The following is a 14,529-nucleotide window of genomic DNA, read 5'->3' as shown; positions in this document are numbered from 1 at the left end:
TTTTTTTTTTTTTGCGGTACGCGGGCCTCTCACTGTTGTGGCTTCTCCCGTTGCGGAGCACAGGCTCCGGACGCGCAGGCTCAGCCGCTCTGCAGCATGTGGGATCTTCCCGGACCGGGGCACGAACCCGTGTCCCCTGCATCGGCAGGCGGACTCTCAACCACTGCGCCACCAGGCAAGCCCTCAAGTGTTCTTTTATAAAATGAATTTTACTTGGTATATTATTTGTTGGATGTAGTAACTTAATAGAATGTTACTGTGCAGTAGTTAAACATGCTATATTGTTTTAATTTCTAATAACACCCCCAAAATAAACCTGAAATCCTGGTAAGGGGAAACTCCCTTCTCATGTTTTGAGACAGCGAAGGCAAACCAGTTCTGAGAACATCAGAGACTTCACTGGCCAACTCCGGAGGCACCACATCTAACTGTGACCCGGATTTGATCTTGGAGCCGATCAGAAGGCATCAGGTTGAAGCCAGGTTTACACTCTGATCCCTCCAACTACCTCGCGTGGTTTTTTCCAAGAGGAGTCTGGGTAGGAGTGAGCTAAGGTTAGAGGCAGCATTTTTGTTATTTGGTGAACAGGTACAGATGGAGTTCACAAACAGCAGCACATGGCACTCACAGGAAACAAAACCCTTGAAAATACACCTGCTTCTGCTAAATCACAGGCTTCACAGAGATTCTGTTTAGAATTGTCTTGCGTTTCCAAGTCAAGCTTGGCTTGTAGTAGATTTTAAACCAAGAACGGATACACACCGGCCTCTAAATCCATCTTGTGAATTTAGTTGAAGGAGAGACAGCCTGATGCCAGTCCGAAGTACAAAAGACATAGATGAGATTTGACCTTGAAAGGGTAAAAATGTCAATTTCTAGGGGACAGCGAGTACTTTCTCTCTCGGCTGACACACCAAGGTGATTTGTGGCAGCTCCTCCTGGCGATGTGTGGTCCTAAGACCAAACCCCTAGCTGGTGGGAGTCGCGGTCTCCTGAGCATGGGGCACCCTCCCCGCTGCTGCACATGCGACTGGCCGTGTCAGAGGTTCCCTAAGGATTCCTGCCCTCCAGTTACTCTGCAGTAATGTTCGAGATAAAGGAATATGTTCAAGGCACTGCTGCCCACAATCAGAGCCCTTCCAGTGGGAGAGCTATGGACTGAAGTTTTCTCCCAGGTTCCTTGTTCTTTGCCTCACTCACATACTGACTGGAGTTTTTCTGTAAGAAAAAGTGTTTTTTTTCTGTCTCCCTAAAAGTTCTGTCCGACTCCATCGCCTGCTTAACAAGCAGTAGCCGAGGGAGGAGGTTTGAAGTTCACTGGCTGATGATTGGCTGGGGCTGCTCTTTCGGCAGCTCCGAGTGGTCTAATCCAGCTCGCTTCACCATGGCATGAAGAACTCGTATTTCCTCTTCCATTTGGTCCACAAACACTCATGGAGCTCCTGCCAGGGGCTGGCACATTTCTAGGGGCTGTGGCCACGCGGTGGTTAAAAAAGACAGCTCAATCCCTGCCTTCACGTGGCTTACATTGTGCTGGGTAACCAGACAAAAACTATCTAACTGAATACACATCCAGATAATTTCAGGTAGGTGATAAGACTTACGAAGAGCAATGAAGTTGAGTAGGGGGACTAGAAGGTGATGGGGTAGGAGTGGATGGTGGGCTGAATAATGGCTCTAATCCCTGTCCAGGCTTTAGTCCCTGCTCAGGCCCTAATCCCTAGAACCCGTGAATGTTCCTTTATATGGCGAAAAGGACTGCAGATGTGATTAACCTAAGAATTTTGAGATGGGGAGATTATGTCGGGGAAATAAAATTGAAAAGAAAATCTCCTGCCTACCCAGAAAAGCCCTGCACAAAGGTAGGAGAGAAAGAAAACAGCTGTATTATTGGATAAGCACGTCACAGGCAATGCACTAAGAGATGGCAAAGACAGAAAGAAATTTCACCCTAATTTTTTTTTTGGCTGTGTTGGGTCTTTGTTGTTGCGCGCGGGCTTTCTCTAGTTGCAGCGAGCAGAGGCTACTCTTTGTTGCGGTGCACGGGCTTCTCATTGTGGTGGCTTCTCTTGTTGCGGAGCGCGGGCTCTAGGCGCACGGGCTTCAGTAGTTGTGGCTCCTGGGCCCTAGAGTGTAGGCTCAGTAGTTGTGGTGCACGGGCTTAGTTGCTCCGTGGCATGTGGGATCTTCCCGGACCAGGGATCGAACCCGTGTCCCCTGCATTGGCAGGTGGATTCTTAACCACTTCACCACCAGGGAAGTCCTCACCCTATTTTATAGCCCAGCAGATGCGACCCCACTGCACACGTGTTCTTCAGGGAAAGCACAGCCAGTCCTCGGGTAAGAGGACTTGACCGTTTGTCACACAGAGTTCACCGTAATTCCAGAGTTCACGCCTGGAATTGGGAGGCCACCCGTGATAGCTAATTGCCTTCATGCAAAGGAAACATCCACTTCTTGTATTCTGGTGACGGGAGGAGGTTTGCAGCCCCGAGCCCGGTGCTGCTGGAGAGTTAGGCTCCCACCGCCCACGGGCAGGGGACACTGGCCGCTGTTCCCTTGATGTTTGCATTTCGGAGAGATGGCTCCCAGGTCCTCGAGAAAGGCAGTCCTGGGTTGTAAAGCCGGCAAGAGGCTTAGTGAGCTTTAAAAAGATTTACATGCACCTCAAAGGGGCAGAGAAAGAACTTCCAATTAGAAGTTTTCTAAAGAAAATGCTCTTAGGGAAGGGCGGGGAGAGTTTTTTCCTTTTTGTACCAGGGAGAATTAAAACTTACTTTTCTTAGTTTTAACTTGCATCTTCCCTTACAATTATCCTGGATTATCTAGGTGGCCCCAAATGTAATCAGAGGTGTCCTCGTAAGAGGAAGGCAGAGGGAGATCTGACTACAGCAGAGACAGATGTGATACCTGAAGCAAGATGCTACCCTCCTGGCTTTGAGGACGGAGGAGGGAGCCCTGAGACACAGAATACACACGGTCAGCTCTAGAAGCTGGAAAAGACAGGCCAACAGTTTCTCCTTTAGAGCCTCTGCAGGGAACGTGGCCTTGCTGACACTTTGACGTCCACCCAGTGAAACTGATCTGGGGCTTCTGACATCCGGAACCATAAGAGAATAAATGTGCGTTGTCTTAAGCCACTGAGTTTGGGGCAATTTGTCCCAGTGGCATCAGGGACCTCCTCATCCGGGTGGGAGTACGGAGGAGAGAGAAGGTCATCGGGGCGCATGTTTTGAGGAGAGGATACTTCGGCCCAAATCTGAACAAAGTGAAGGAGTGCCGCCTATAAAGAGCAAGAGGGAGGGCGTCCCAGGCGGATGAAACAGCAACTCCAAAGGCCCTACGGTGGGATGGAGCTTCTGTGGCTGCGCGGAGGGGCTGGCAGGCGGTCAGACCAGGCGGAACCTTAGAGGCCGCGGCAGCCCTTTGCTATGTCGTCAAAATGTGGAGTGAGCAACCTGATCTCTGTTTAAAAGGATCAAATGGTCCGGGAGGCCAGGCTCCGGGCGGCCAGAAGGGGCCAGGAGCAGCAGGTGGCAGGAGAGGCTCTCGCTGCAGGAAACCTGGTTTCCTTTTGACCCACTATGTTCTTTTCCTTTCCAAAAAAACGGACTCCTGGGGGCTTCCCTGGTGGCGCAGTGGTTAAGAATCCATCTGCCTGCCAATGCAGGGGACACGGTTCGTGCCCTGGTCCAGGAAGATCCCACATGCTGCGGAGCAACTAAGCCCGCGAGCCACAACTACTGAGCCCGTGAGACACAACTACTGAAGCCCGCTCACCTAGAGTCCGTGCTCCGCAACAAGAGAAGCCACCACAATGAGAAGCCCACGCACCTCAACGGAGACCCAATGCAGCCAGAAATGAATAAAAATAAATAAATTTATAAAAAAGCAAAACAAAACAAAAAAAAGGACTCCTGGACTCCCCTGGTGGCGCAGTGATTGAGAGTCCGCCTGCCGATGCAGGGGACACGGGTTCGTGCCCCGGTTCAGGAAGATCCCACGTGCCGCGGGGCAGCTGGGCCCGTGAGCCATGGCCACTGAGCCTGCGCGTCCGGAGCCTGTGCTCTGCAACGGGAGAGGCCACAACAGTGAGAAGCCCACGTACCGCAAAAAAAACACAAAAAGAACAAAAAAACCCCGGACTCCTGGAACTAGATATGCAACAGAAGTGTCTTGTGCAGCAGAGTTGGGGGGATGACATTTGATCTCCATCTAGGGCTTCTTTACAGTGCCTGTTCTTGCCTGGGTCCTGCAGGCCACGTTCCTGCATTTAAGGACATTTTGGGGACTGCAGAAGGAGGAGCACTTTGATCTCTTCCTGAAGAGGCTCCTTTCACCCATGGTGCCGGCCTTGGACAGTCGGGCTTTCTCTCCAGGTGGGCAGCTGGGAGGGCTCCCGGGGTCGAGGCTGCGTGAGCACCTACGGGTGACAGCACCCGCGCGAGGCTCTCCCTGCAGACGTGGCCCCGCCGAGGTCAGCGTGCGTGTGCTTCCTGCCCCCTCCCCACACGGTCCGCCACCGCTGGGAATGACTCTGTGCGATGTTCCAAACCCGCCTTGGGGAGGCCGTCTGAAGCCGGAGTGAGTAATACGGCGGTTCCCACTGGAGGGAAGATTTCCTCTCTTCTCTCTCACTCCCCTGGTCATCCATTCAGAAATTAGCAACAAGCATTTGGTTTTGTTTCATACGAAGTACTAACCCAAGAGATACCTCCGTCGCTAAACCAGCTCCTCTCAATACCCTCCCACACTGTGGAGAGATAGCACCATTTCTGTCGGGCTTGCGGTAGGCCCAGCAGCTGGCACAGCAGATGGTGGGCACTGATTAAATATTTGCTGGTGTTATGAGTGAGTCCTGTGGGGAGGACAGGCACAGGCTATCTGTGACATAGATGCAGTTTTCCCTCTTGTAGATACCGGACTGCTGCTAACCAATACCTGGGCGTTTCGGAACCGAGCAGGACCCTATGGGGCCTTCCCAGGACAGACCCCTCCCCCATATCCTCTGCTTTAGCTCCTCCCTGAAGTACCTAGATTACAGTATCTGATGCAGATTTCCGGAGTTGCTTTACAGATGCTAAAATCCCCACCAAATGCAAGCATTTAACTACTTGATGACATGAGCACGTAGCTCCCAGACCGACTGGAGCCTGAGGATTGATCGTGTTAACCCCTGTGACACCGTCCTGTTAACCACCATCAACCAGAGACTTGTCCACAGCTGATCACACACCCTGCGAGTCCCCTCCCTCACCTGGCTTCTAAAAATGCTTTGCTGGCAGTCGGGTGGTTAAGAATCTGGGCTTCCACTGCAGGGGGCGCGGGTTTGATCCCCGGCCAGGAAAGTTTCACATGCCCCCGAGGTGCGGGGAGTTTGGGTTTTTTGAGCAGGCGAGTGGACCCAAGTTGGGTTCAGTAACATCTTCACAGAGGATTTCTGGAGACATCGTTCCCCTCATCCCCTGGTAAACCCACCCACTTTGCCATCTAATCCAGTAGTGGGGGGGGGGGGTCAGGCACTGCTGGAGGGGAAGAGGGACCCTCCCAGGGCCCCTTTCAAGTTTCTCTGTCCGGTGGGCCCCTGACCCTGTACAGCCCCATCTTTTTCTTGCAGGCGCGTCAAAGCTGAGGCAATCTGCATCGGGCTGGGCCATTTGACTGTTTGGCCAGTCACAGCACCGTCCCTTGCCACATCCCTCTCTAAGGCATACTGAGGGGTGAAGTCCTGAATACCAAGGCCTAGAATTTCTGACTGGCATAAAGCCTCAGGAATCCCTCACCACTCCTTTGCATTTTCTCTCTGCAGAGTGAAGGCCCCGTCGTTCTATACTTAGTGTCCTTTGTCTTTGCCAAAAGAGCAAAGTACAGCAGGTGGATAATTCCTAACGGGGCATGAGGACACTTCTAGTGGGGGCTGGGGACTGGGGAGTAGTTAAGGCGTTGTTTAAGGGAAGAGCCTTTCTGCTCAGAGAGACCGATGACAGACAGATGAAGGCACTTTGTGTGTCTGTGAAGGAATTCCCCTGGAGGGTTCTTGCCGGAGTGTATTATATCCAGGAGCACTGACGTGCCACATCTACCCATGAACTAAGAGGTATTTCACAATTACTCTGTGCTGGGCTCAGCACTTGGTGCTTTTCCCAGACACACAACTTTAGTGGTGAAAAGTGAGGCCAGGTTCCTATCAGCCATGATCCAGCTGTGTGGCGTTGGGCAAATTTCTCAACATCTCTGAGTCTCAGTTGTTTGATTTGTAAAATGAGCACTAGAAGAGTATGTTTCCTAGGGTTAAGTGGATTAAATGAGATACATATGTGAAAAGTTTATCACCATGTCTGACAGAAAATAAGGACTCCCTAAATATTAACTATTATTACTAAGTATTTAGGTAAAAACTCGAATATCTTCTGATTGCACTCATAGAAAAATCCATTCTTCTGTAACCACCAAACTTGACCTACATGCTACAATATACAGTCTACCATATTTTCTGAACCTTAAAACTCTGACAAAGTATCTGACAAAGTTTTTTTCATATTTGTAAATTTTATTATAGGAAAAGTACAAAAGTTATACTATTTAATCTACAAATAAGAAAACTTGACTGTGAGAGGTAAAATAAGACCCGAACCAACGGAGGGACGTGAATCTTAAATCTCTTCAAGTGGATTTTTAAAATAATGTCAAGAAACATTTTAAAATATTGACAAGAAATTCTAAAGTTCATTTGGAAGGTTAATGAGTGATTTAATTTTTTATTTTAATTTTTTAGGTAAGAAGTGGATTTATTTAGAGAGAAACATACTCCACAGAGTGTGGGCCATCTCAGAAGGCGAGAGGCAATAAGAGAGTGATTTTAGCCAAGAAAGTTGTGGGGAAAAAAAGGAACCTGTGTCATAGGGGGAGTACTTACACTACTAGATATTAAAACTTACTTTCTGTGACAAAAATACAAGCATAAAATTTCATTTGGGGAGGGATGGTGTGGGTGCTCTAAACGTAACACCGAAGGCAGAAACCATGAAAGGCTTTTTACTGTATAAGGAGTGTCCCCCAAACAATGTGAAATATTGTAAAACCAATTTCCCAACTTTTTTTGAGGTGTTGTTGATTTACAATATCATATTAGTTTCAAGTGTACAACACAGTGATTCAAAATTTTTATAGATTATACTCCATTTATAGTTATTATAAAATATTGGCTACATTCTCTGTGCTGTACAAGGTATCCTTGTAGCTTATTTATTTTATACCTCTTATAGTTTATACCTCTTAACCCCCTACTCCTATCTTGCCCTCCCTCCTTCCCTCTCCCTGCTGGTAACCACTAGTTTGTTCTCTATATCTGTGAGTCTGCTTCTTTTTTGTTATATTCACTAGTTTGTGTTTTTTTTTAGATTTGACATATAAGTGATAACATACAGCATTTGTCTTTCTCTGTTTATTTCACTAAGCATAATATCCTCCATGTTGCAAATGGCAACATTTCATTCTTTTATGGCTGAGTAGTATTCCACTGTATATGTACACCACAACTTCTTTATCCATTTGTCTGCTGATGGACACTTAGGATGCTTCTGTATCTTGGCTATTGTAAATAATGCTGTTATGAACATTGGGGTGCATGTATCTTTTTGAATTAATGTTTTCGTTTTCTTCAGATATATACGCAGGAGTCAATTTCCCAACTTTTTAAAATGGACAAATAGAAAAGTGGGCAAAGGGACAAAAGCAAATTCACACAAGAGAAAATACAAACAGTTAATAAATAACTACGTGGAAAAACAAGCCAGTTAACTAGTAATTAAAGAAACAACATTCAAAACAATGAGAAATAACAACTTTAAATTGAATTTGAAAAAATAGCCTGTGTTTTCAAGGATATGGAAAAAGGGGCATTTCTCAAAAGAAAACCAATACATTTTCCTCGAAGATAGTTTAGAAAACATTTGAAAAATATACTTTGCCTTTGACCTATCAGTTCCCCACTTCCAGAATTTTTAAATCAAGTATGTGCAATAAAAGCATATGCCGACTGACCCTCGGCAGCTCCTGTATCATGAATCCACAATGATATAGAAAAGTAGAAAATTTGTGTGCATTTATGCTGCGATTAAGAATCATGTTATAAAAGAATATCAGAAAAAGAATATCTAATAAAATGTCAGAAAATTCACAGTATTGTTCAGTGAAAAAGGCAGAATACATTTTTGTAAGGCATTATCCCAATAACGTCAAACAAGCATAGATAAGCATTAAAAAAAATGCCCGATAATACATACTAAGATATTAAGTGTAATTGACTCTAGGAGGTAAAGTATGAGAGATTTTTGTATTTCATTTCCTATTAATGCAACAGATTTTGTGCTTTAAAAATAATTGTATAATTAGAAAGTTGCCTGTGTTGCAAAACATAAAAGTACGTGAAAGTGTACAAGCCTGGAAAATCAAGGAAGTGTTTCGTGCGGAAAGCCAAGGCCACCTGCTAGCCGATGAGTCACGAACGCAAGACTCGCACCTGACTCCGCACTCGCCAACTGGCTGCGGTGCGTTTCCAAGCGAAACGCCCCGGGGACGAGGACCGCCCTGCGCCCCGGACCCGGACCCGCGCCCCGCGGCCGCGGAAGCCGGGACGCCTGCGCTCCGCTAATTTCTGGAAGCGAGGGCATTCCCGTTTCAAAGTTCACCCGATCGGGCCTTTCCTTCCTCCAGCTCTGAACAACCCACAAGGCAGACTTTCGGGTCAGCCGCGCCCCCCGCCAGGCTCAGCCCCTGCGGTATCAGGTTCCGCGGCGCGGCCAAAGGTCGAGGTGGCAGGAGAAGAGGAGGGGGCGGCCCGGGGGTGGGAGGCGCCCTCTCGAAGGCTCGGGCCAGCTAGGAGCGCTTAGGCCAGCGAAGCCGGATCTAGCCAAGTGACCGCAGGCTGACCACGCGGTCGCCCAGGGACGTGCGTCCTCCGTTGGGACAAAGGGTCGGGAAACTGGAGCCGGGCTCATCCCGGAAAATCCGGGCTGTGGTCGCCATGGCAACGGAGTCGGGCCCGCGGCGGCCGCCCCCGGCCCGGGCGCGGGCCGCGAGGGGGCGCTGGGGGCGGGGGAGGGATCCCGCGCGGCCGGCCCCGCTGCCCGCCCCGCCCTCCGGCCGCGACCGCCGGCCCGAGCCCGCGACTGACCCTCGGCAGCTCCTGTAGTCACGTGGCGCTGGGAACCGGCGGGGGGGCTGGGCACGGGCCTGGCAGTGGTGAACTCGAACCTGCTGCTGTCGCCGCGGCGGGGTGGGGAGCGCGGCCGCCGGCGCCGGCTTTCCGGCCTCATGGACGCGCGACGCGCCTCCGCGCTCCCCGCCAGAGAGGTTCGACCCGGGCAGGACGCGGGGTTCCACGCAGGCCCGTGGTGGGGCGGCCCTACCTGCTGGGCGCGTGACCGAGTGCGCGCTGTTTGGGGGGGGGCACACTGCTGGACCGAATGGGGGGGCGAGTCCGCGCACCTGCGCACAGGCTCCGCGAGCTGCGCTCTGCGTGGGGACCGGAAAGGGCCCCTTCGGGGAGCGCGGAGCAGTGTGTCCGCGAACGTGGACGGGGGGAACACGCGCGAATACAGAAGGCGGGTGTGGGGTCTCCACGGCCCTTTGCCACCCAGCACGCGCCAGCGGATTCTGACCAAGTCCTTGTCACCAGAGCTCGCCTGCGCAGCCCCCTGGGAAACAGACCTGGAATTCCTGCTGGGAGGAGGGTGGGGGGAGGGGAGCCAGCAGGGATTCCAGAGTTCCTGCCATAGGCCGGCCTTTTCGCCATCGGCCTGGATAATTCATGCTGTGACCTTAGCAGTGGAGGAAGTGACCCTCAAACGCGGCCCTGTGCTTCCTCGGTGAAGGGGGCACGTTCATTTATTAATCCAGTATCCATTAAGGTCACTGCCAGGCGGGGTGTGGGGCAGGGTGGGGGAGGGGAGGCTGGCGAGGACACAAAGATGACTGCCCTAGGGGAGCTCACAGCCTCACGCACGTTTTTTCTCCCCTCCCCACAGGTAAGGCTGGCCTCTCTGCCCTCAGAGGTCTGAGCTCTGCCATGGGGGTAGGGGTGTCTTTACTGCTGCAGTTTTCTCTGACGTCTGGGGACTACCAGAGTGTGGGCGGAAGCAGGCGCTCCAGCCGCAGGAACATCCCCGGGAGGAGCTGGAAAAAGCCTCATCTCCAGCTCCACAGCCTGCAGGGTAGAGTGTGGCCTTCTTTGTTGGGTTCTCGAACCATTCCATGGCCCCTGTGCTCAGGCCTCCCCATCCTGGTGGAAGGAGGGTGCCTGTGGGGAAGGGGTCACGTTCTCACATCCTGGGAGTCTTCCCTGTGCTCATTCTGACCGCTGGGAATGAGTCATGTCTGTGCTTCTGGAGAGGAGTACAGGCTCTGCGGAAATGAGGAGGATGTGTCTGGAACTTGTGAGCAGGCAGTGAAGGTCCCGAGGAGTCTATCCGTCATTCCACCCTGCAGGAATCTGCGCTCCCAGGCTCTGGAAGAGCCGAATGTGGGGCAGCCCCTGGCGGGGTTGGGGCAGGACCGGTAGGGGCCAGAGATTACAGTCTCTTCCTTTCTCCCCTTTTCTTGCCCCAATAATCCCTATCACCCGAGGGAGGCAGAGACAGGAGCGCCCCCGAGGGCAGCAGGCTGCGGGCGTTCCTGGGATTCAAGAGCGCTCTCCTTCCTTAAACGGCCTAATTGTGTGTGGGGGTGGAGGAGGGCAGGCGGGGAGAATGTGGGCACAGTCTGGGCAAGCAGTGGCCTGGCATCATGCTGGGCCGGCGGTAGCATCCGGTGTTCCCCTCCTGGTCCTGAGAAGAGCCGCTTTCACTGGCGCTCCAGGCTGCTCCCGTGAGAGACCGAGGTTAGGGAGGCCAAAGTGCCTTCCCCAAGATTGGCTTAGATTAGAGCCCAGGAGAGGATCACAGGAATGAGAGGCCACTGGAATTTCTTTCTGTGAGATCTTTACAAACTCAGGTATTTTAGAGGAAAGAACACTGGCCTGGGAGTTTAGAAGACTTGTCCCCTAGTCTTGCTTCTGCTGTTGGTTTACTCTGTGCCCTCGGGCAAGTCCCATCACCCTGTTATGCCTCACTGTTGCTCCATCTATGAAACAGGGAACTTAATACCTCTGGTCCAGCCTCACTGAGTTGCTGTGAAGCTCCGATACGGCAACAGGAAATAGAAATAAGGAGAGGGCAGAAGGGAAAAACTTGGAAAAGCGTAAAGCGCTGTAGGGAGAGGTGACTGCGTTTTCTGCTCTGTCCTAAGGCAGGAATGTTCATACAGCCAGCACCGGAGTGTCTACTCCATGCCAGACACGGGCTGAGGGGGATTCCAAGGAGTGTCAGGGTTCTTCCTTCTGGTAGTTTCCAGGGTCAGTAAAGACTTAATTAACCCAAAGACTGAGTTCTCCACTGGATATAATAGTAACTTGATAGTGCTATGTTTTCCGGATGGAGATACAAGCCACTCATACCCATGATTAGTGATGTGGGAAAGTAAAAATAAATTTAAATATCTTCCAACTTAAAAAAAGAATTAAAGACAGATATATTTGAAATGGTATCTGGAAGCCCAAGAATTAAATCATATAATACAAGGAAATAGAAGAGTAGTCTAGGTTCCAGGGCTCCAGGAGTGGAGAGGGGCGAGCTCCTCTTGGGCCTGGGGTCTGCAGGGGAGGAGCTGGGAGCAGGCTGTGTGGCTCTGTAGAGTGACTGTGCCTTTCCACCCCCAGCAGAGGAAGAACCGATGCTGGAACGTCGCTGCAGGGGCCCCGTGGCCATGGGCCCCGCCCAGCCGCGACTCCTTTCTGGGCCCTCCCAGGAGTCGCCCCAGACCCTGGAGAAGGAGCCCCAAGGGCTGAGGTCACAAGGCACTGCCGTGGCCCAGCCGGGCAGCCAGGCCCTAGGTCGGGCCCATCGTTGTGCCCACTGTCGAAGGCACTTCCCGGGCTGGGTGGCCCTCTGGCTTCATGCCCGGCGCTGCCAGGCCCGGCTGCCCCTGCCCTGTCCCGAGTGTGGCCGTCGCTTCCGCCACGCCCCTTTCTTGGCACTGCACTGCCAGGTCCATGCCGCCGCCACCCCAGACCTGGGCTTTGCCTGCCACCTCTGCGGGCAGAGCTTCCGAGGCTGGGTGGCCCTGGTTCTGCACCTGCTGGCCCACTCGGCGGCAAAGCGGCCCATCGCCTGTCCCGACTGCGAGAGACGCTTCTGGCGGAGAAAGCAGCTTAGGGCCCATTTGCGGCGCTGCCACCCCCCGGCGCCCGAGGCCCGGCCCTTCATATGCGGCAATTGCGGCCGCAGCTTCGCCCAGTGGGACCAGCTGGTTGCTCACAAGCGGGTTCACGTGGCCGAAGCCCTGGAGGAAGCGGCGGCCAAGGCCCTCGGGCCTCGGCCTCGGGGCCGTCCTGCGGTGACCGCGCCCCGGCCCGGTGGAGACGCCGTCGACCGCCCCTTCCAGTGTACCTGCTGCGGGAAGCGCTTCCGCCACAAGCCCAACCTGATCGCCCACCGCCGCGTGCACACAGGCGAGAGGCCCCACCAGTGCCCTGAGTGCGGGAAGCGCTTCACCAATAAGCCCTACCTGACCTCGCACCGGCGCATCCACACGGGCGAGAAGCCCTACCCGTGCACCGAGTGCGGCCGCCGCTTCCGCCACAAACCCAACCTGCTGTCGCACAGCAAGATCCACAAGCGCTCCGAAGGGTCTGCCCAGGGTGCCCCCCGCTCGGGGAGCCCCCAGCTTCCCGCCGGCCCCCCGGAGCCCTCGTCAGAGCCCGCCGCGGAGCCCCCGCTGAAGCCGGCCCCGGAGCCTTTGGAGGCCCCAGGGGAGCCCCCCGGCCACCAGGCAGAGGCCCCGCCCTCTCTCTACAGCTGCGAGGACTGTGGGCGGAGCTTCCGGCTGGAGCGCTTCCTGCGGGCCCATCAGCGGCAGCACACGGGCGAGCGGCCCTTCACCTGCGCCGAGTGCGGGAAGAACTTCGGCAAGAAGACCCACCTGGTGGCCCACTCCCGGGTCCACTCAGGCGAGCGGCCCTTTGCCTGTGAGGAGTGCGGGCGCCGCTTCTCCCAGGGGAGCCACCTGGCCGCCCACCGGCGCGACCACGCGCCGGAGCGGCCCTTCGTCTGCCCGGACTGCGGGAAAGCTTTCCGCCACAAGCCCTACCTGGCCGCACACCGGCGGATCCACACCGGCGAGAAGCCCTACGTCTGCCCCGACTGCGGCAAAGCCTTCAGCCAGAAGTCCAACCTGGTGTCGCATCGGCGCATCCACACGGGCGAGCGCCCCTACGCCTGCCCCGACTGCGACCGCAGCTTCAGTCAGAAGTCCAACCTCATCACCCACCGCAAGAGCCACATCCGGGACGGCGCCTTCTGCTGCGCCATCTGTGGCCAGACCTTTGACGACGAGGAGAAGCTCCTGGCCCATCAGAAGAAGCATGATGTCTGAAGGGGCAGGGGCGGCGGGGGCCGAGGGAGGTCGGGCCTGGGCATCATTCATACCGTGCCCTGTGCCACTGCTTGTAGGCAGGGGGGGGAGAGGAGTGAGCCTGCCCCGTTAGAGAGGGGGGTCCTCTACCCCTGCAGTCAGGGAGTCCACTTGCAGAGCAGGGACCCCGGCCTCCAGCTGGTGTTTGCTAAGGTTCAGTCCTGACTGCCCTGCGCCCTGGAAAAGTAGCAATAGCAGCTCCACCCACCCCTTAGAGCCCTCCGGCCGGAGGGGCCACCAGTGGACAGGAAGACCCCTCTCCTCTGGTGTTAACGCCTTAATGTCTCTGTCTGTTATGAGTTCCTTCAGCTCGTTTTTTGGAAGTAGGTGTGGTTCAGTCCTTAGTGAATGAGCGCCCAGGAGGAAAAGCGGACCAGATGGATATACCTGGGAGAACCTGCCGGCCTCGGGTGGCACCTGGGCCTTTTCCAGTACTGGGAGGCGAAGCCGAGCTGCTCCAGCCTGCCTCACTACATCCCCTCCGTCCTGCCCCTGCACAGGCTTTGGAGAGACCCATCTACTGTTAGTGCTTGGCTCACCTTCCTCCCAGAGGATCCAGTCCCCTGCCCTGGGCATCTCCCCACCTGTCTGACTTGCTTTACCCACCAGCCTCCCAGTGCTTAGGGCATCCCCTGGCTGTCAGCCACCCTGCGTCAGGGCTTTTGTCTGAACACCGCAGCCTGCCTTCACTCCCTTCAGAACTCGGCATGTAGTGGGGAGGACTGCCCCGTTGATAACGGAGGGCCAGCTGATGGGAAATGGGGGTGAGTTTCCCCTTCAGCATTTCTAGCGTCTGGATGCCCAGCTTCTGCTTGAATACTTAGGTGACAGGGAGTTCCCCACCCCCACCCCCCCAGGCCCTGGTTCTACTGTAGGATAATTCTGATTGTTAGAAATTCTTCCTTATAATGAATGAAGTCTGCTTCCCTGTAATTTCTACTGTTGGGCCTTGTTCTCTGGAACTAAACACAACCACTTATCCTCCTTTTCAAACTAGAGAATAAAGATCTGGTTTTAGAA

The 14,529-nt window shown here is 53.7% G+C and overlaps 1 protein-coding gene across 5 annotated transcripts; it reads left to right on the top strand.

Moving 5' to 3' along the window:
• The first annotated feature begins 7,682 nt into the window (after positions 1-7,682).
• Positions 7,683-14,529, top strand: REPIN1 (replication initiator 1). 5 transcript variants are annotated; one of them, XM_027101579.1, is made up of 3 exons: positions 7,684-9,354; positions 10,100-10,214; positions 11,759-14,529. In XM_027101579.1, the coding sequence occupies exons 1-3, from the start codon at positions 9,316-9,318 to the stop codon at positions 13,468-13,470; spliced, it is 1,866 nt and encodes a 621-aa protein (XP_026957380.1). In that variant the 5' UTR covers positions 7,684-9,315; the 3' UTR covers positions 13,471-14,529. The 5 variants fall into 5 exon arrangements, with proteins under 5 accessions (XP_026957383.1, XP_026957380.1, XP_026957379.1 ...); XM_027101578.1 differs by having other exon boundaries at positions 7,687-9,354; positions 11,756-14,529; XM_027101580.1 differs by having other exon boundaries at positions 7,690-9,354; positions 10,029-10,214; positions 11,756-14,529.

Source organism: Aethalodelphis obliquidens, unplaced genomic scaffold (assembly GCF_003676395.1).
Source record: "Aethalodelphis obliquidens isolate GAN/ISIS:26980383/991018 unplaced genomic scaffold, ASM367639v1 scaffold5, whole genome shotgun sequence".
NCBI classification, from domain to species: domain Eukaryota; kingdom Metazoa; phylum Chordata; class Mammalia; order Artiodactyla; family Delphinidae; genus Aethalodelphis; species Aethalodelphis obliquidens.
The sequence above is the reverse complement of the archived record's forward strand: the minus strand, read 5'-3'. Positions and strand labels throughout refer to the sequence as shown.